Source organism: Crinia signifera, chromosome 2 (genome assembly GCF_055691185.1).
Source record: "Crinia signifera chromosome 2, ASM5569118v1, whole genome shotgun sequence".
NCBI lineage: Eukaryota > Metazoa > Chordata > Amphibia > Anura > Myobatrachidae > Crinia > Crinia signifera.
In genome coordinates, this window is record NC_139218.1 from 405,279,433 (window position 1) to 405,301,393 (window position 21,961).

General features: G+C 45.2%; 2 protein-coding genes across 2 annotated transcripts in view; both read left to right on the plus strand.

The window, feature by feature from the left end:
- Positions 1-5,173, plus strand: part of LOC146058350 (transient receptor potential cation channel subfamily M member 2-like) — a 166,801-nt gene extending 161,628 nt beyond the window's left edge. Inside the window, exons 5-7 of the mRNA XM_083170632.1 lie at positions 3,310-3,411; positions 3,493-3,603; positions 3,776-5,173. Of these exons, the coding sequence (XP_083026758.1) occupies positions 3,310-3,411; positions 3,493-3,603; positions 3,776-3,901 (339 nt within the window). The 3' untranslated portion in view covers positions 3,902-5,173. The remainder of the gene's footprint in view (positions 1-3,309; positions 3,412-3,492; positions 3,604-3,775) is intronic.
- LOC146058640 (transient receptor potential cation channel subfamily M member 2-like) overlaps positions 1-21,961 on the plus strand; it is a 561,103-nt gene that overhangs the window by 482,068 nt on the left and 57,074 nt on the right. The window lies entirely within an intron of this gene.

The following is a 21,961-nucleotide window of genomic DNA, read 5'->3' on the forward strand; positions in this document are numbered from 1 at the left end:
CCAGTCAATCTGAAATCTGGGGTTGTCTCAAGGTCTGGGTTGGCTGGGCTGCATGGGGTTACTGACCTGTCGGGGTTTGTTTGAAGGGAACGGACAGTCTCTAGCCCGATGGCTATCCCTTTCACAGTTATAGCAGCTTGTCTGCCTGTTGGGTGGGGGTCCCGCAGGAGCCCTCTGAGGTAGTCTGTCTCTAGGAGGACGGAATGGTTTATTCTGTCTCCTAGGATTGTTTTGATTTTGAAAGCGTATGAACGGGGTATGTGATGGTGTGACAGTGTTTCTTTTAACTTCAAAACAACCTGCTGCTTCCTTTTCATACAAATGTTTTTTCAAAATCCTTCACTGTATCAGAGGTCCAAGTTGAAACACTCTGCTTCACAGCGAGGATATATATATCGGCAGCAGATTATTAATGAAAGTAGAAACAAGTAAATTATCATTATGCAGAAGCGGCAGACCTGCTTCCTCGGTCCAGCACTTCTTGAATCTCTTCCAGAAATTTGTCACTGTTTCTGACCCTTTCTGTTTACAACTTACAGCTATGGGGAGAGATGAGCGTGCTTTAAACACTTCATTCATATGTGCAGCAAGTTGATCCCACATAGCATCTATGCCTTCTTGGGTAAAGCTGCGTCCTTTGCATGCTTTCTTTAAATATGTTATGCATCCTATTGGTGTTATCATTGGTTTGGGACGATTTTTAATTATCCTATCCACCCCGCTAAATTGTCTACTCAAGGGTTAATAAAATAGTAATTTGTGGGGGAGACACGGGCAAAATATTCTTTACATGTCTCTCCTGGTAAAAAGCGGGGAATATTCTGTTTCTTTACTCTAATATAATCCCATAATATAACAGTATGTCAGTCAATATAGTCACAATAATATCTGTCACAAGTCAAGTCGCAATTGTACTTAAAATCACTTTAAACAAAATGACATTCAGTAGCCAAATCACTTTGCAAATCTACTTAGAATCGCTCTTAAACAGCAATAACACTCAGTGGCGTACACTTACCACCCGTTCACTGAGTATCCTTAATACAAAACATACAGTAAGGCAGACAGAACACTTCAGCGTACGTGCACTTACCACCCGTCTACTGAGTGTTTTAAACAAATACACAGTTGCAACATTAACAGACAAACATGTACATACATATATTTAGGCGATCAGATCGAGGAGGCTTTCTCTGTGAACCCCTGGTTCAATTGCGGTATCCCGGATACCTGTTTCGTAATCTCAAGTCCCGGACTTGAATTACCTTTACGTGGACCCCTGGTCCTTTTTTATGACGTGGACCCCTGGTCCTTGTATCCCTGATACATTTTATGGCGTCATAAATTTCCTTACATACAATTACGTAATATTAAGTCCCGGACTTAAATATTACCTTGTCACGTGTTCCCGGAACACGGAGTGAGTTCAGATCCAGTAGATGGTCGCAATCCCTTAGCGGAAAAGACAGACAAGTAATTCTCTATCTTACCGATCAGGGGACGATCGTCTGGACCCCGGACTGGCCCCCAAATTGTAAGGATAAATTTGTAGCCCCTCGACGTGATGGCCCCTTAGGTACCCGTGAGAATGTAACTTAAAACTACACACCAAACACACGGTGGCGAGTTAAGAAACACTCTGTTTAATATCACAAAAGCAGCTAGTTAAAAGCAGAATACATGGGAGTATACAAAATGTACGTGTTACATCCTGATTGGTCTGTTAACAGTTGCCGGGCAGATTCAACAGGGGGGGCATACAAAATATTACACAAAGAAATGAGTAGCAAAAAGGGGGGGTTTCTATTATACAGGAGTTTATGCATGAACACACCGCATACCAATTCCAAGAGGGGGAGGGTGGGGAGTAGAAGCTCAGTATGAGGTGATAAGGCACGCTCAGGCTTATTATCTGTAACCTTGTAATGTAGCCATGGAAAAACAGTCTAACCATAATGAGAACAGTTCTACGTGCAAATTCTTATATGCTACATGGGTTCCAAATTTTAACCCTTCAGGTAATGTGTATTGCAGGGCACTGTGGGTAATGTATATTGTATTGCAGGGCACTCTGGGTAATGAGTATTGCAGGGCACTGTGGGTAATGTATATTGTATTGCAGGGCACTGTGGGTAATGTGTATTGCAGGGCACTGTGGGTAATGTATATTGCATTGCAGGGCACTCTGGGTAATGTGTATTGCAGGGCACTGTGGGTAATGTATATTGTATTGCAGGGCACTGTGGGTAATGTGTATTGCAGGGCACTGTGGGTAATGTATATTGTATTGCAGGGCACTCTGGGTAATGAGTATTGCAGGGCACTGTGGGTAATGTATATTGTATTGCAGGGCACTCTGGGTAATGAGTATTGCAGGGGACATTGGGTAATGTATATTGTATTGCAGGGCACTGTGGGTAATGTGTATTGCAGGGGACTGTGGGTAATGTATATTGTATTGCAGGGCACTCTGGGTAATGTGTATTGCAGGGCACTGTGGGTAATGTATATTGTATTGCAGGGCACTCTGGGTAATGTGTATTGCAGGGGACATTGGGTAATGTATATTGTATTGCAGGGCACTGTGGATAATGTGTATTGCAGGGCACTCTGGGTAATGTGTATTGCAGGGCACTCTGGGTAATGTGTATTGCAGGGGATGTTGGGTAATGTATATTGCATTGTAGGGCACTCTGGGTAATGTGTATTGCAGGGCACTCTGGGTAATGTGTATTGCAGGGGACGTTGGGTAATGTATATTGCATTGCAGGGCACTGTGGGTAATGAGTATTGCAGGGAACTGTGGGTAATGTATATTGTATTGCAGGGCACTCTGGGTAATGTGTATTGCAGGGGACGTTGAGTAATGTATATTGCATTGCAGGGCACTCTGGGTAATGTGTATTCCAGGGCACTCTGGGTAATTTGTATTGCAGGGCACTCTCTGTAACAAGATGTACATTGTATTGCAGGGCACTGTGGGTAATGTGTATTGCAGGGGACTGTGGGTAATGTATATTGTATTGCAGGGCACTATGGGTAATGTGTATTGCAGGGCACTGTGGGTAATGTATATTGTATTGCAGGGCACTCTGGGTAATGTGTATTGCAGGGGACATTGGGTAATGTATATTGTATTGCAGGGCACTCTGGGTAATGTGTATTGCAGGGCACTGTGGGTAATGTATATTGTTTTGCAGGGCACTGTGGATAATGTGTATTGCAGGGCACTCTGGGTAATGTGTGTTGCAGGGCACTCTGGGTAATGTGTATTGCAGGGGACGTTGAGTAATGTATATTGCATTGTAGGGCACTCTGGAACCTGGGAAGAAGATCCCCATTAAGTTCCAAGCTCTTCTGAACCATGAATACCTGAGCGAGTTCCTGACCTTGTTTGGCACCGGAGTAGAGGTTGGTGGGTTCGGGGGTTACACACAATCAGTAACATATAATGGTAGTTACACAGACACACAACATTTTGTTGTCTTACAGGTGTTTCATGGATACTTGGATGATCCCCGGAACACAGATAATTCCTGGGTCGAGACTTTGGCCGTCAATCTTCACTTCAACAATAAGGAAAGTGTAGAGCAACTTATTCAGGTAAATGATGGGCAGTGGGTCATGGTGTCATGTTAGTAGTACAATATCTATGGAACTACAAGTGTCAGCATGCCCTGCTCTGTAGTTAGAAGGTCCCACTAGAGCCGATGACCATTATTATTACATGTTATGCAGTACTAAGTTTGTACTAAAATAATATTATGTCTTACAGAACCTCAAAGAGTCAGATTCTGAGATATCTCTTCGCTGGCAGCTTTTGGACCACAAAATTCCTCTTTATGCTAATGAGAAGGAGATACTTCTGCACACCGCTGAGAAACATGGGGCCTATTACTAAGCTTAGGGCCAAAGAACAAGCGACAGCTACTGACCCAACAGCCTAGAAATGTGGAACCACTACTGGCCTTACAACGCGGGACCATTAATGTCCTTACAGCCTAGCAACACGAGACCATTACTGACCTTACAGCCTAGCAACACAAGACAATTGCTGAACTTACAGCCTAGCAACGCGGGACCGCTACTGTCCTTACAGCCTAGCAACACCAGACCATTACTGACCTTACAGACTAGCCACATGGGACCTCTACTGTCCTTACAACACGGAACCATTACTGTCCTTACAGCCTAGCAACACGAGACCATTACTGACCTTACAGCCTAGCAACACAAGACAATTACTGAACTTACAGCCTAGCAACGCGGGACCGCTACTGTCCTTACAGCCTAGCAACACCAGACCATTACTGACCTTACAGACTAGCCACATGGGACCTCTACTGTCCTTACAACACGGGACCATTACTGTCCTTACAGCCTAGCAACACGAGACCATTACTGACCTTACAGCCTAGCAACACAAGACAATTACTGAACTTACAGCCTAGCAACGCGGGACCGCTACTGTTCTTACAGCCTAGCAACACAAGACCATTACTGACCTTATAGCCTTACAACGCGGGACCATTACTGACTTTACAGACTAGCAACACCGGACCATTACTGACCTAACAGCCTAGCAACACAAGACAATTACTGAACTTACAGCCTAGCAACACCAGACCATTACTGACCTTATAGCTTAGCAACTTGACCATCACTGACCTTACAGCCTAGCAACACCGAACCATTACTGACCTTACAGCCTAGTAAACACCGAACCATTACTGATCTTACAGCCTTGCAACCCAGGACCATTACTGACCTTACAGTCTTGCAACACGAGACCATTACTGACCTTACAGCCTTGCAACCCAGGACCATTACTGACCTTACAGTCTTGCAACACGAGACCATTACTGACCTTACAGCCTTGCAACCCAGGACCATTACTGACCTTACAGTCTTGCAACACGAGACCATTACTGACCTTACAGCCTTGCAACCCAGGACCACTGCTGTCCTTACAAATAATAACAATCAAAATTGGAGATAGTCTCAAAGTGCAAACGTTACTTGCTGCAGCCAAACAATAAAATGAGGGCAACAGTCCTCCAGAAGCAAAGGAAATAATGTTGATCTGGGCGCTGTGTGTATGTGTGCCCACTGGTGTCTCTTTTAAAAGGATTTCTTCTCAATTAATGCTCATGGGGGAGAAAAGAGGCAAAGAAAAGAGAAAATCCCTAAGGGTTCTGGGGAGTGATTTTCAAAGATGATAGAAGAGGGGATACCTTTAAATGATTACATCCTCCATAGTGTGAGTGAGGGTACGCTCCTGGTATCCCCTTTTCTATCATCTTTGAGAGTCACTCCCCTGAACCCTTAGGGATTTTTCTCTTTCCTTTGTCTCTTTGCTGTCCTTACAGCCTAGCAACCCACCCAGGACCACTACTGTCCTTACAGCCTAGCAACCCACCCAGGACCACTACTGTCCTTACAGCCTAGCAACCCACCCAGGACCACTACTGTCCTTACAGCCTAGCAACCCAGGACCACTACAGTCCTTACAGCCTAGCAACCCTGGACCACTACTGACCTTACAGCCTAACAACACTGGACCCTTACTGACCTAACAGCCTAGCAACATTAAACCGCTACAGACCTAACAGCATAACAACACTGGACCATTACTAAGCTTACAGCCTAGCAATGTAGGAACACTACTGACCTAACAGGCTAGCCATGCAGGATCTATGGAATGTTATCCTTATGTATCCCTCCTATTATCCCTATAGACTGTAAGCCTGTGAGCAGGGCCCTCCTACCTCTATATGAGATGGTTTCTGTATCCCATCAGGACTGTCCTGTAATCTGGTGGGACTGCCATGCTATGGAATCCTACCCTTATGTATCCCTCCTATTATCCCTATAGACTGTAAGCCTGTGAGCAGGGCCCTCCTACCTCTATATGAGATGGTTTCTGCATCCCATCAGGACTGTCCTGTAATCTGGTGGGACTGCCATGCTATGGAATCCTATCCTTATGTATCCCTCCTATTATCCATATAGACTGTAAGCCTGTGAGCAGGGCCCTCCTACCTCTATGTAGGTTTGTTTCTAACCAGTTTGATTAATCACTGTTGTCTCCAATTGTAAAGTGCAACTGAATATGCTATATAAGAAACTGTAAATAAATAATAAATAATGAATAAATCGCTGCCGACCTTACAGCCTAGCACCGCAGGACCAAAACTGACCACTACTAACCTAATAGCTAAAAACATGGATCCACTACTGACCTAACAGCTGAGGGACATCAGACCAATACTGACCTAACAGCTGAGGGATATCAGACCAATACTGACCTAACAGCTGAGGGACATCAGACCACTACTGACCTAACAGCTGGGAACATCATACCACTACTGACCTAACAGCTGAGGGACATCAGACCACTACTGACCTAACAGCTGGGGAACATCATACCACTATTGACCTAACAGCTGAGGGACATCAGACCAATACTGACCTAACAGCTGAGGGACATCAGACCAATACTGTCCTAACAGCTGCAGAATTTTAGACCACTACTGTCCTAACAGCTGTGTAATATCAGACCACTACTGACCTAACAGCTGGGGAATATCAGACCACTACTGACCTAACAACTGGGGAACATCATACCACTACTGACCTAACATCTGAGGGACATCAGACCACTACTGACCTAACATCTAAGGGACATCAGACCACTACTGACCTAACATCTGAGGGACATTAGACCACTACTGACCTAACATCTGAGGGACATCAGACCACTACTGACCTAACATCTTAGGGACATCAGACCACTACTTACCTAACGGGTGAGGGACATCAGACCACTACTGACCTAACGTCTGAGGGACATCAGCCCAATACTGACCTAACGTCTGAGTGACATCAGACCAATACTGACCTAACAGCTGGGGAACATCCGACCAATACTGACCTAACAGCTGGGGAATATCAGACCACTACTGTCCTAACAGCTGGGAAACATCAGACCAATACTGACCTAACATAACATCTGAGGGACATCAGACCACTACTGTCCTAACAGCTGGGAAACATCAGACCACTACTAACCTAACAGCTGGGGAACATCAGACCAATACTGACCTAACAGCTGAGTGACTTCAGACCAATACTGACCTAACAGCTGAGGGACATCAGACCACTACTGACCTAACATCTGAGGGACATTAGACCACTACTGACCTAACAGCTGAGGGACATCAGACCACAACTGTCCTAACAGCTGAGGGACATCAGACCACTACTGACCTAACAGCGGGGGAACATCAGACCACTACTGATCCACCATCTGAGGGACATCAGACCACTACTGACCTAACAGCTGAGGGACATCAGACCACTACTGACCTACCATCTGAGGGACATCAGACCACTACTGATCTACCATCTGAGGGACATCAGACCACTACTGACCTAACATCTGAGGGACATCAGACCACTACTGACCTAACATCTGAGGGACATCAGACCACTACTGACCTAACAGCTGAGGGACATCAGACCACTACTGACCTAACAGCTGGGGAACATCAGACCACTACTGACCTAACAGCTCGGAAACATCAGACCACTACTGACCTAACAGCTGGGGAACATCAGACCACTACTGATCTACCATCTGAGGGACATCAGACCACTACTGACCTAACAGCTGAGGAACATCAGACCACTACTGACCTAACAGCTGAGGAACATCAGACCACTACTGTCCTAACAGCTGGGGAACATCAGACCACTACTGTCCTAACAGCTGAGGGACATCAGACCACTACTGACCTAACAGCTGAGGGACATCAGACCACTACTGACCTAACAGCTGGGGAACATCAGACCACTACTGACCTAACAGCTGGGAAACATCAGACCACTACTGACCTAACAGCTGGGGAACATCATACCACTACTGATCTACCATCTGAGGGACATCAGACCACTACTGACCTAACAGCTGAGGAACATCAGACCACTACTGTCCTAACAGCTGGGGAACATCAGACTACTACTGTCCTAACAGCTGAGGGACATCAGACCACTACTGACCTAACAGCTGGGGAACATCAGACCACTACTGACCTAACAGCTGGGGAACATCAGACCACTACTGACCTAACAGCTGAGGGACATCAGACCACTACTGACCTAACAGCTGAGGGACATTAGACCACTACTGACCTAACAGCTGGGGAACATCAGACCACTACTGACCTAACAGCTGGGGAACATCAGACCACTACTGACCTAACAGCTGAGGGACATTAGACCACTACTGACCTAACAGCTGAGGGACATCAGACCACTACTGACCTAACAGCTGGGGAACATCAGACCACTACTGACCTAACAGCTGAGGAACATCAGACCACTACTGACCTAACAGCTGAGGGACATCAGACCAAAACTGACCTAACAGCTGAGGGACATCAGACCACTACTGACCTAACAGCTGGGGAACATCAGACCACTACTGACCTAACAGCTGAGGGACATCAGACCACTACTGACCTAACAGCTGGGGAACATCAGACCACTACTGACCTAACAGCTGAGGGACATCAGACCACTACTGACCTAACAGCTGGGGAACATCAGACCACTACTGATCTACCATCTGAGGGACATCAGACCACTACTGACCTAACAGCTGGGAAACATCAGACCACTACTGACCTAACAGCTGGGGAACATCAGACCACTACTGACCTAACAGCTGAGGGACATCAGACCACTACTGACCTAACAGCTGGGGAACATCAGACCACTACTGATCTACCATCTGAGGGACATCAGACCACTACTGACCTAACAGCTGGGAAACATCAGACCACTACTGACCTACCAGCTGAGGGACATCAGACCACTACTGACCTACCATCTGAGGGACATCAGACCACTACTGACCTAACATCTGAGGGACATCAGACCACTACTGACCTAACAGCTGGGGAACATCAGACCACTACTGACCTAACAGCTGGGGAACATCAGACCACTACTGACCTAACAGCTGAGGGACATTAGACCACTACTGACCTAACAGCTGAGGGACATCAGACCACTACTGACCTAACAGCTGGGGAACATCAGACCACTACTGACCTAACAGCTGAGGAACATCAGACCACTACTGACCTAACAGCTGAGGGACATCAGACCAAAACTGACCTAACAGCTGAGGGACATCAGACCACTACTGACCTAACAGCTGGGGAACATCAGACCACTACTGACCTAACAGCTGAGGGACATCAGACCACTACTGACCTAACAGCTGGGGAACATCAGACCACTACTGATCTACCATCTGAGGGACATCAGACCACTACTGACCTAACAGCTGGGAAACATCAGACCACTACTGACCTAACAGCTGGGGAACATCAGACCACTACTGACCTAACAGCTGAGGGACATCAGACCACTACTGACCTACCATCTGAGGGACATCAGACCACTACTGACCTAACATCTGAGGGACATCAGACCACTACTGACCTAACAGCTGGGAAACATCAGACCACTACTGTCCTACCATCTGAGGGACATCAGACCACTACTGACCTAACAGCTGGGGAACATCAGACCACTACTGTCCTACCATCTGAGGGACATCAGACCACTACTGAGGTAACAGCTGGGGAACATCAGACCACTACTGATCTACCATCTGAGGGACATCAGACCACTACTGACCGAACAGCTGGGGAACATCAGACCACTACTGACCTACCATCTGAGGGACATCAGACCACTACTGACCTACCATCTGAGGGACATCAGACCACTACTGACCTAACAGCTGGGGAACATCAGACCACTACTGACCTAACAGCTGAGGGACATCAGACCACTACTGATCTACCATCTGAGGGACATCAGACCACTACTGACCGAACAGCTGGGGAACATCAGACCACTACTGACCTACCAGCTGAGGGACATCAGACCACTACTGACCTACCATCTGAGGGACATCAGACCACTACTGACCTAACAGCTGGGAAACATCAGACCACTACTGACCTAACAGCTGGGAAACATCAGACCACTACTGACCTAACAGCTGGGGAACATCAGACCACTACTGACCTAACAGCTGGGAAACATCAGACCACTACTGACCTACCAGCTGAGGGACATCAGACCACTACTGACCTACCATCTGAGGGACATCAGACCACTACTGACCTAACAGCTGAGGGACATCAGACCACTACTGACCTAACATCTGAGGGACATCAGACCACTACTGACCTAACATCTGAGGGACATCAGACCACTACTGACCTAACAGCTGGGGAACATCAGACCACTACTGATCTACCATCTGAGGGACATCAGACCACTACTGACCTAACAGCTGAGGAACATCAGACCACTACTGACCTAACAGCTGAGGAACATCAGACCACTACTGACCTAACAGCTGAGGGACATCAGACCACTACTGACCTAACAGCTGGGGAACATCAGACCACTACTGATCTACCATCTGAGGGACATCAGACCACTACTGACCTAACAGCTGAGGAACATCAGACCACTACTGACCTAACAGCTGGGGAACATCAGACCACTACTGACCTAACAGCTGGGGAACATCAGACCACTACTGACCTAACAGCTGGGAAACATCAGACCACTACTGACCTAACAGCTGGGGAACATCAGACCACTACTGACCTACCAGCTGAGGGACATCAGACCACTACTGACCTACCATCTGAGGGACATCAGACCACTACTGACCTAACAGCTGAGGGACATCAGACCACTACTGACCTAACAGCTGAGGAACATCAGACCACTACTGACCTAACAGCTGAGGGACATCAGACCACTACTGTCCTAACAGCTGAGGGACATCAGACCACTACTGACCTAACAGCTGAGGGACATCAGACCACTACTGACCTAACAGCTGGGGAACATCAGACCACTACTGACCTAACAGCTGAGGGACATCAGACCACTACTGACCTAGCAGCTGAGGAACATCAGACCACTACTGACCTAACAGCTGGGGAACATCAGACCACTACTGACCTAACAGCTGAGGGACATCAGACCACTACTGACCTAACAGCTGGGGAACATCAGACCACTACTGACCTAACAGCTGGGGAACATCAGACCACTACTGATCTACCATCTGAGGGACATCAGACCACTACTGACCTAACATCTGAGGGACATCAGACCACTACTGACCTAACAGCTGGGGAACATCAGACCACTACTGATCTACCATCTGAGGGACATCAGACCACTACTGACGTAACAGCTGGGGAACATCAGACCACTACTGACCTAACAGCTGGGGAACATCAGACCACTACTGTCCTAACAGCTGAGGGACATCAGACCACTACTGACCTACCATCTGAGGGACATCAGACCACTACTGACCTAACAGCTGAGGGACATCAGACCACTACTGACCTAACATCTGAGGGACATCAGACCACTACTGACCTAACATCTGAGGGACATCAGACCACTACTGACCTAACAGCTGGGGAACATCAGACCACTACTGATCTACCATCTGAGGGACATCAGACCACTACTGACCTAACAGCTGAGGAACATCAGACCACTACTGACCTAACAGCTGAGGAACATCAGACCACTACTGACCTAACAGCTGAGGGACATCAGACCACTACTGACCTAACAGCTGGGGAACATCAGACCACTACTGATCTACCATCTGAGGGACATCAGACCACTACTGACGTAACAGCTGGGGAACATCAGACCACTACTGACCTAACAGCTGGGAAACATCAGACCACTACTGACCTACCAGCTGAGGGACATCAGACCACTACTGACCTACCATCTGAGGGACATCAGACCACTACTGACCTAACAGCTGAGGGACATCAGACCACTACTGACCTAACATCTGAGGGACATCAGACCACTACTGACCTAACATCTGAGGGACATCAGACCACTACTGACCTAACAGCTGGGGAACATCAGACCACTACTGATCTACCATCTGAGGGACATCAGACCACTACTGACCTAACAGCTGAGGAACATCAGACCACTACTGACCTAACAGCTGAGGAACATCAGACCACTACTGACCTAACAGCTGAGGGACATCAGACCACTACTGACCTAACAGCTGGGGAACATCAGACCACTACTGATCTACCATCTGAGGGACATCAGACCACTACTGACCTAACAGCTGAGGAACATCAGACCACTACTGACCTAACAGCTGGGGAACATCAGACCACTACTGACCTAACAGCTGGGGAACATCAGACCACTACTGACCTAACAGCTGGGAAACATCAGACCACTACTGACCTAACAGCTGGGAAACATCAGACCACTACTGACCTAACAGCTGGGGAACATCAGACCACTACTGACCTACCAGCTGAGGGACATCAGACCACTACTGACCTACCATCTGAGGGACATCAGACCACTACTGACCTAACAGCTGAGGGACATCAGACCACTACTGATCTACCATCTGAGGGACATCAGACCACTACTGACCTAACATCTGAGGGACATCAGACCACTACTGACCTAACAGCTGGGGAACATCAGACCACTACTGATCTACCATCTGAGGGACATCAGACCACTACTGACCTAACATCTGAGGGACATCAGACCACTACTGACCTAACAGCTGGGGAACATCAGACCACTACTGATCTACCATCTGAGGGACATCAGACCACTACTGACGTAACAGCTGGGGAACATCAGACCACTACTGACCTAACAGCTGGGAAACATCAGACCACTACTGACCTACCAGCTGAGGGACATCAGACCACTACTGACCTACCATCTGAGGGACATCAGACCACTACTGACCTAACAGCTGAGGGACATCAGACCACTACTGACCTAACATCTGAGGGACATCAGACCACTACTGACCTAACATCTGAGGGACATCAGACCACTACTGACCTAACAGCTGGGGAACATCAGACCACTACTGATCTACCATCTGAGGGACATCAGACCACTACTGACCTAACAGCTGAGGAACATCAGACCACTACTGACCTAACAGCTGAGGAACATCAGACCACTACTGACCTAACAGCTGAGGGACATCAGACCACTACTGACCTAACAGCTGGGGAACATCAGACCACTACTGATCTACCATCTGAGGGACATCAGACCACTACTGACCTAACAGCTGAGGAACATCAGACCACTACTGACCTAACAGCTGGGGAACATCAGACCACTACTGACCTAACAGCTGGGGAACATCAGACCACTACTGACCTAACAGCTGGGAAACATCAGACCACTACTGACCTAACAGCTGGGAAACATCAGACCACTACTGACCTAACAGCTGGGGAACATCAGACCACTACTGACCTACCAGCTGAGGGACATCAGACCACTACTGACCTACCATAGTAGATAAGGCACACTTTTTCTTCAAACTAATTGGTTTTGACAGGTCCACGCCCCTTTTATACAGGTTGTCCACGCCCCCATTTATACCAATTTGATATCAAACTTGATATGATCGTATCACGTTTGATATCAAAGTGGTATAAATAATATTAACCTCCGTATTAAAATATAATTGGTTTGATACTGCAACTTCATACACGGATATTGGCTGTGTGAAATAACACATATATAAAGTACGCTTAATGATATCTTAACCAGCTGGAAGAATTTCTAAACATAATGCTAAAAAAGTTGTTAGAAAAATATGGTATACAACAGATATATAATTCGTAGAAATGTAGATCTTGTTTTATATCAAATTTGATTTGTGTAGGATGTCGCGCAACGCCGATCATCAAAACAGCCGGCTGAAAGCCAGTTATTATAACGTATTAAAGCCGGGGAGTTTTTGCGGTTTTGATAAATATTATAAAGCTTTGAAAAATAAATTTAAAAGATCCGATGTGAGAAAATGGTTACAAGAGCAAGACGCGTACACATTGCACAAACCGGCTAGAAAAAACTATAAAAGGAATATGATATGCGTATCGGATATAAACCAACAGTGGCAATGTGATTTGGTATCGCTCATAGATCTGGCAAAGCACAACGACGGCGTAAAATATATACTAACCGTCATCGATATATTCAGTAAGAGGGCCTGGGCTGAAAGTCTGACTGCTAAGAGCGCGACGACTGTCGCTAAGGCTTTTGAAAAATTATTCCAACAGGGGGACGTACCGAGGAAACTACAAACCGATAATGGTAAAGAGTTTCTAAACAAAGTCCTAAAAAAGTTGTTAGAAAAATACGGTATACAACATTTCACAACCAATAATGATGTGAAAGCCGCCGTTATAGAACGCTTCAATAGGACTTTAAAAACACGAATGTGGCGATATTTCACGGCGAATAATACATACCGATATATAGACGTTTTACAAGCGTTCATTACCAGTTATAATAACACATACCATAGAACGATTAAGCGAGCTCCGAATGAGGTTGATGGCTCTAATGCGCTGGATGTCTTCAAGACGATATATGGCGATTACTTTAGAAGTAAGAAAACAAAGGCTTGTTTAGCGGTCGGGGACCACGTTCGTATCTCAAAATATAAGGATATATTTCAGAAAGGTTACGAACAGAGTTTTTCTGAGGAAATATTTGTAATACGCGGCGTGAACACTAAAGGACTTAAGCCGCTTTACATGTTAGAGGATCTCTACGGGGAGGCTATAACTGGTAGTTTTTACCCCGAAGAACTTCAAAGTATACCGAAAAACTATAATAGGATTTACAAAGTGGAGAAGATTTTAAAAAATAAGACGGTTAGAGGGAGGAAACACGTATTAGTCAAGTGGCGTGGATACCCCACAAAATTTAACAGTTGGGTCGCAGCATCGGAGATAAAAGATATATAAACAAAGAGGAAGATGGATGACAAACCCTTCTACATAACATTGCCGAGTAACGCCTCAGCCGATACATTTCCACAAAATAAGATTTCTGACTATACCACAAAGTTAGCAAGGCCGATAGACTTAAGTGGAGATTGGGAAGTAGCTCTTACAGAAATACAATACCCACACACCTGGAATACAATCGATGTGCGTGATTGTGTGTTGAAAATAACAAAGTGGGATGGGACGAGCGGTACATCAACGAGGGTTTGCGTTAAACCGGGGTTTTATGAAACCATCGGGGCGTTACTGTTTTCTTTCAACGCTGAAATTGAACGACATAAACTGGATGGTTTAAAACTATTGTACGATCCGCTTGAACGAGAGATAATCATCGACAACAAGGCGATGTACAACATCACAGCCGGTCCTAAATTGTCGAGAATACTGGGGTTATACCCGAAAACTAAGTTTTTAAAACCGTGCGCCGACATCAGCGGAGGGCAATATACGCTCTTCGTGTACACAGATATTATCGAACATCAGAGGGTCGGTGATAGTTATGTCCCGTTGTTGCGCACCGTTGAAATAAAGGGCCGTAACAACGAGATGGTCACTATACGGTATGAGAAGCCCGATTATGTTCCGTTGTGCAAGACGCATTTTGACACTATAGCCATAGAGATAAAGAATGATCAGAACGAAAACATGTCATTCAAGTTTGGGAAAGCGAACGTGAAACTACATTTCAGACGCCGCAAATCCGAATTTTATTAAAGACAATGGTGGCCGTTAAAAATTATGGGGACCCGGGGCTCTACGCGCAATATTATAAAACACAGGCCGGTAATGGATTACCCGGTTTTCACGGCAGCGCGTATATGTACGGGTGCGGTTTAGGTGGAATTTTTCGAAGCCTGTTCAGAAAAGCGGTACCGCTTTTCCGAAGAGGGCTGGCGATAGCAAAGCCCCACGTGAAGAATGCAGCACGCAACATCGCGAAAGACGTCATCGGACAAGCCACAGCGGCGGTTGTGAGCAAAATACACGACGCAAATCAAGCGAAGCAAGATGGATCAGGTTTAATCTATGCCAGGAAAGGGGCGGCTAAAAATAAACGGAAGCGGGCAATACGACTTCCGACATGGTGCAGACCCCTTTTAAACAAAAAACGGAGCAGACGCGGCTTAATTAAAAAAAGGAAACCGAAGCGAAGGGTCGGTGATATTTTTTAAGCATGTCTTTCATACACAATGAATCCATGGAATGCGCAAAATCTGAACTTGACCTTTTTGACGTACCACCGACGCAGACCAGCGTAGAGAAAAGCCTCTACGTCGAAGTTCAACCTTTGGCGGCATTATCCGAGACCGCGCCGCTTGAATTCTACATAGCGGCCAGCGGGGAACACTACTACGATCTGAACAACACGTTGCTGTACGTGACCTGCAAGATCGTACGGCCTGATAACACTGCTATAGCTCAAGACGCCAAGGTCGCTCTTATTAATTACCCCATAGCAACTTTATTTAGCCAGGTTGATGTCACTTTGGGCGATAGGCTCATATCGCAGTCCAATAATCTTTACGCTTATAGGGCCTACATAGAGACCATACTGAATTATAGCTCAGATGCGTTATCCACAAAACACACAACTGGATTATTCTACAAAGATGTGGCTGGAGAACACAACACAAGAACCCTGGATGGTGTAAACACAGGGTTTATAAAAAGATGCCCCGCCGACCGTGGTATCGACAGACATAGTTGATGGGGTTCAGAATGTGGAACAATTAGGACAAGATGCGGAAATACAATACTACGCGGTCATGGGGAGGATGCGTGAGCATATAGGGTACATGCGTAGAAATGTCAATACCATGTTGAACCGTATAAAAGATGAGCTTTATGGTTCAAAAAAGAAGCCAGAGATCATTAAAGAACTTGTAGAAATGTACATGAATGTAACATCAAATCATATATCAGAGACCGTGAGGACTAGGGATTTTATTAAAGCGAACATGTATCATTTTGCCGAGATAATTGAAACGGATCCGTGACTAGGCATGGTGGGTTATGGATTGAAACATAATTTACATGTGTGTAAAAAAGCCCCAAGAATTAAAGCAAATGTACCGTGCAAAATCTCACACTTATTTCGCCGTTCGAAAATAAAACAGGCTTTAAAATGCATATACAGGCTGAGAAAGCGTAAACAACACAGGGGGCGAGGCACAACCCCAACCCCGTGTGCACAGGCTGACAAATCACCGGACCAACCATTACCGGGTGACGCTGCGTCACCTGACAATGTTGAACACCCCGCAACGCCCATGCATAATGACATAGATGGGGGTTCGCCACCCGGTAATGGTGAAGGTCGGCGAGATGTGTACTTAGAAGCTGTTAACAGGTATGAGCGACACCATCCTAATTTCAGAGCTATTGAGTATCATAATCATTTTCAATTTGTTAATTTGGAAAGAGTTACATCATTTGCAGAGGGTGTTGAAGCCGTACACAACGCTATACAGGTTATGATTGATGAATTCATGGTTGGTGTTGACCCTAATGATCGTGTACAGTTAAGATTGGAGGGGGGTGGTTTACACAACGCCATCTACTCACACCGAAAGCCGCAAGAATCATTAGACGCTGTCAGTTTCTTGAATCAAATTACAAACACTCTTCAAAGTAACGCTGAATTCTTATTAGGCACAGGTTTAAGGTTTGTGATCACTGTTTTTAGAAATAGAGCGGGTGGGGCCCTAACTGGTCGCGGCCTTAGACGCATTCCATACAGCTTAATTATAGAAAGGCGCAGAAGACACCTGTACGATTTCAACAATACGCACAATTATTTGTGCTTTGCGGCATCGATCTGCAAACTTCTGGATAAAGGTAATGCCACAGACGCTGAAATACACGATCGGGCGCTTCAAATTCATAAGGATTTGAACCTACCGATCGATAAAGCAGTCAGCTTTAGCGACGTTGTTGTTTTTGAAAAACACTTAAAAACAAAAATTACAATATTATATCATAATAATCGTTCTTGGCATTACTATTCTTCAGATACGCGCTACGGTGATACCCTGTATGTATTATATCACGATTCACACTATTATAATAATAATAATAATAATAATGTTATTTATATAGCACTTTTCTCCTAATAGGACTCAAAGTGCTTGCATTAGCCTTTTACAGCAAAAAATACAAAACAAACTTAACAACTTAACAAGGGACATTAGTGAAATGCTTGTGTGAACAGGAAAGTCTTGAGTCTATTTTTGAATGTTTCCAGAGTGGAAGCTTCTCGAACTGAGCGGGGAAGTGAGTTCCATAGAGTTGGAGCCACAGCGCTAAAGGCTCGACCCCCAGATGAATTCAGGAAAATTCTGGGTACTGTTAGTAGTCCTTCATCAACCGATCGCAGTAATCGAGTGGGACAATAAGGGATCAGAAGCTGCTGCAGGTACCTTGGGCCCTGGTCATGTAGAGCTTTAAAAGTCAGTAAGCCAATCTTGAAAATTATTCGCCATCTTATAGGCAGCCAGTGAAGGGAGTACAGAATGGGTGTTATGTGGCTGGATCGGGGCTGATTGGTTAATAGCCTGGCAGCTGTGTTTTGTACCATCTGCAAGCGGTGCAATTCTTTTGCTGGGAGACCGAGGTAGAGGGCGTTGCAGTAGTCAAGGCGCGATGATACAAGTGCATGTATGACTTTAGGCAGATCTTCTGAGGGAATTAAGTGCTTGATTCTGGCTATATTCCTTAGATGATAGAATGAGGATTTAATTGTGGCTGATTAATATCTGCGCATTTCTCGGATCGAGATTTTTCTGTTCCTTATGTAATCGAACTTATGAGCGCAAAAATAGCCACGATTGTCTTTTCTTTTGTAAGGCTTGTCACAGACAAGCGTGCGCTGATGATGGGGCTTCCGCATTAAGATGTTCGGTTTGTAGGGTGTTTTGCAGATCGCGTGAATGTTTAGAGGAGCACAAATCCTTAGCTTTAGATCGCAAAATATCCTGTCTTGAACATGTTTATTGCGACAGGTGTTGTCTCTACCGTCGCAGGTCTCACGAGTGTCAGGGGCTAAAGTGCTCTACTTGCAAGGCATATGTTGATGGGTTTGCGGATCATTTGTGTTACATACAGCCCATCAAAGCGGAAGAACCCAACCACCAAATACATCTTTTATGATTTCGAATGCATGCAGGAGACAGGTATACATATACCAAACTACTGTTACGCTCTCACATTAATGGGTGAGAAATCCTGGGAGTTTAAGGGCAAAGGTTGTATCGATGATTTTGTAAAGACGTTCATGAAACCAAAATTTGCGCATTACACATTCATAGCCCATAACGCTGGGCGGTATGATGCGTATTTTGTATTGAACAAGATCATCAAAGAACGGTATACTGTATCCCTCATCTCTAATGGCGGAAACATAATGTGTATCACAATAAAAGATCTGAAGATTAGGTTTATAGACTCTCTCAATTTTCTCCCCATGAAATTGAGCAGATTTCCAAAGGCCATGGGATTTGATGGCGTTAAAGGTCATTTCCCGCATTTTTTTAACACAGCCGATAACCAAAATTACATAGGGGGCATGCCCTCAATAGAATATTTTGGCCTACAACACATGATGCCTGAGGAGGCCGCTGATGTTACAGAGTGGTACGAAAAAAACAAACACAAGGTGTTTAATTTTCAAAAAGAATTAATACGATATTGTAAAGAGGATGTCAGAATATTGCAAAAAGGGTGCGCAGCTTTCAGATCAGCCGTTATAGCCATGACAGAACAGGAGTTTGTAATAGCGGCTGAGAAAAAAGATGTAGCCGTTAAACGTCACGTTGATCCATTCCAACTGACGACTTTAGCGTCGGTTTGTATGGCTATGTATCGTTGTAAATATTTACAGGCAAACACATTGGCTCTTGTACCGGGTGATAACTATCACAAGACCCAGAAGCGTTACTCAACACCAGCCATACAGTGGTTAATGTACATAGAACACAAAGAAGGTGTGAGTATAAGACACGCTTTACAAGGTGGTGAGAAGAAAGTCGGTAGATACAGTCTGGATGGTTACGCCGTGATTAACGGCGTGCCAACAGCTTTTGAATTCCAGGGGTGTTTTTATCACGGTTGTGACAACTGTTACAAAGACGATGATGAAAACAATCTGACTAAAACAACCTACGGTCAACTGCGACACAAGACACAGTTAAGGATACAATTCCTTAAACGGTGTGGATTTCAGATAAGGGAGATGTGGGGGTGTGAGTGGAAGAAAATGAGGGAGACTGATGAGGAGCTTCAGGTTTTTCTGAAAGGTTTGGAAATCCCTGAACCCTTGGATCCTCGTGATGGTCTTTATGGCGGACGCACTAACGCCATAAAACTTTATCACAAGACAGAGTGCGATGAAAAAATACACTATTTTGACTTTACTAGCCTATACCCATTTGTCAACAAGACCAAAACATATCCTATACGTCACCCACGCATCATTTATAAGGACTTTGATGATGTCACAAAGTATTTCGGTTTTGTTAAATTAAAAATTAATCCTCCGCGAGGCCTTTTCTTTCCAGTTTTACCGGTTAAAATGAATGGTAAGTTAATGTTTCCGCTGTGCCGCACATGCGCCGAATCTGGACAGTGTGAGCCGTGTGTTCATGACTCAGAAAACCGCGCCCTAACCGGTACATGGTGCACAGTGGAGATAAATCTTGCTATAGAAAAGGGGTACAAAGTGTGTAAAATCTATGAGGTGTGGCATTTTGATGAGAGATCTGATGATCTGTTTTCAGGTTACATTAAAACACACCTCAGAGATAAACAGGAGGCTTCTGGTTACCCTGATTGGTGTACAGACTCTGTGAAACAACAAGAGTACATAGACGCGTATCAAAAAAATGAGGGCATAGCTTTAAGACACGAACACATAAATGTCAACCCCGCCAAAAGACAAATTTCTAAATTGTTTTTAAACTCATTATGGGGTAAATTTGGTCAACGTAGCAACATGCCCAATACTTGTCTAGTGACAGATCCTGATAAGCTTTTTGAATATGCCTTTCAACCACACTATGAGGTGTCTGCTTTAGACTTCATAGACTCAGAAACTGTTATGGTCAACTGGAAATACGCCAAAGACCATTATACCAGATCTTCAACAACAAATATATTTATAGCAGCATTTACCACAGCGCACGCCCGCGTCGAGTTGTACAACCTATTGGATAGATTACAAGATAGATGTCTGTATCACGATACAGATTCTGTAATTTTTGTCAGCAGGCCCGGTGAGTGGAATCCGCCATTAGGCGATTATCTAGGGGAGTTGACCAGCGAACTACCATCTGGTACGCATATAACAGAGTTTGTTTCAGCCGGCCCCAAGTCATACGGCTATAGACTAAGCAACGGCAAGACGAGCCTCAAGGTCAAAGGTATAACGTTGAATGTTTGTAATGAGCAGCACGTTAACTTTGACAGTCTGAAAGAACTGGTCTTAGATTATCCTTTAAACCCCAAAGGCGAGGATCAGAAAAAAATTGTGACCAGGCAGCCCGGTATAGTACGTGTGAAAAAGTACTGGCAGATTGAAACCCGTATGCTGCAGAAAACGCAAAAGTGCGTTTACACTAAACGTAACCTCACGGATAATTTTACAACCCTACCATTTGGTTATTAAGATGGATATCCGTTTTCAACACCCCTTCTCCTGTATTTTAGCCGGACCCTCCAATTCGGGGAAAAGTTATTTTGTGAAAACGCTAATACAACACGCATCCACACATATGACGCATGTACCTGATAATATTGTTTGGTTTTACACCTGTTGGCAACCGATATACGACCAACTTCTGAGTGCTCACCCTGGTATGCGTTTTATAGAGGGGTTGCCCGAGTCATTTAGCGACGACCAGCTTTTTCCCCCTGATAAGATTAATTTAACGGTGATAGATGACTTGATGGATGCCGCGAGTAATAATTCTGAGGTTGAGAAAGCGTTCACAAAGTATGTGCACCATCGTAAT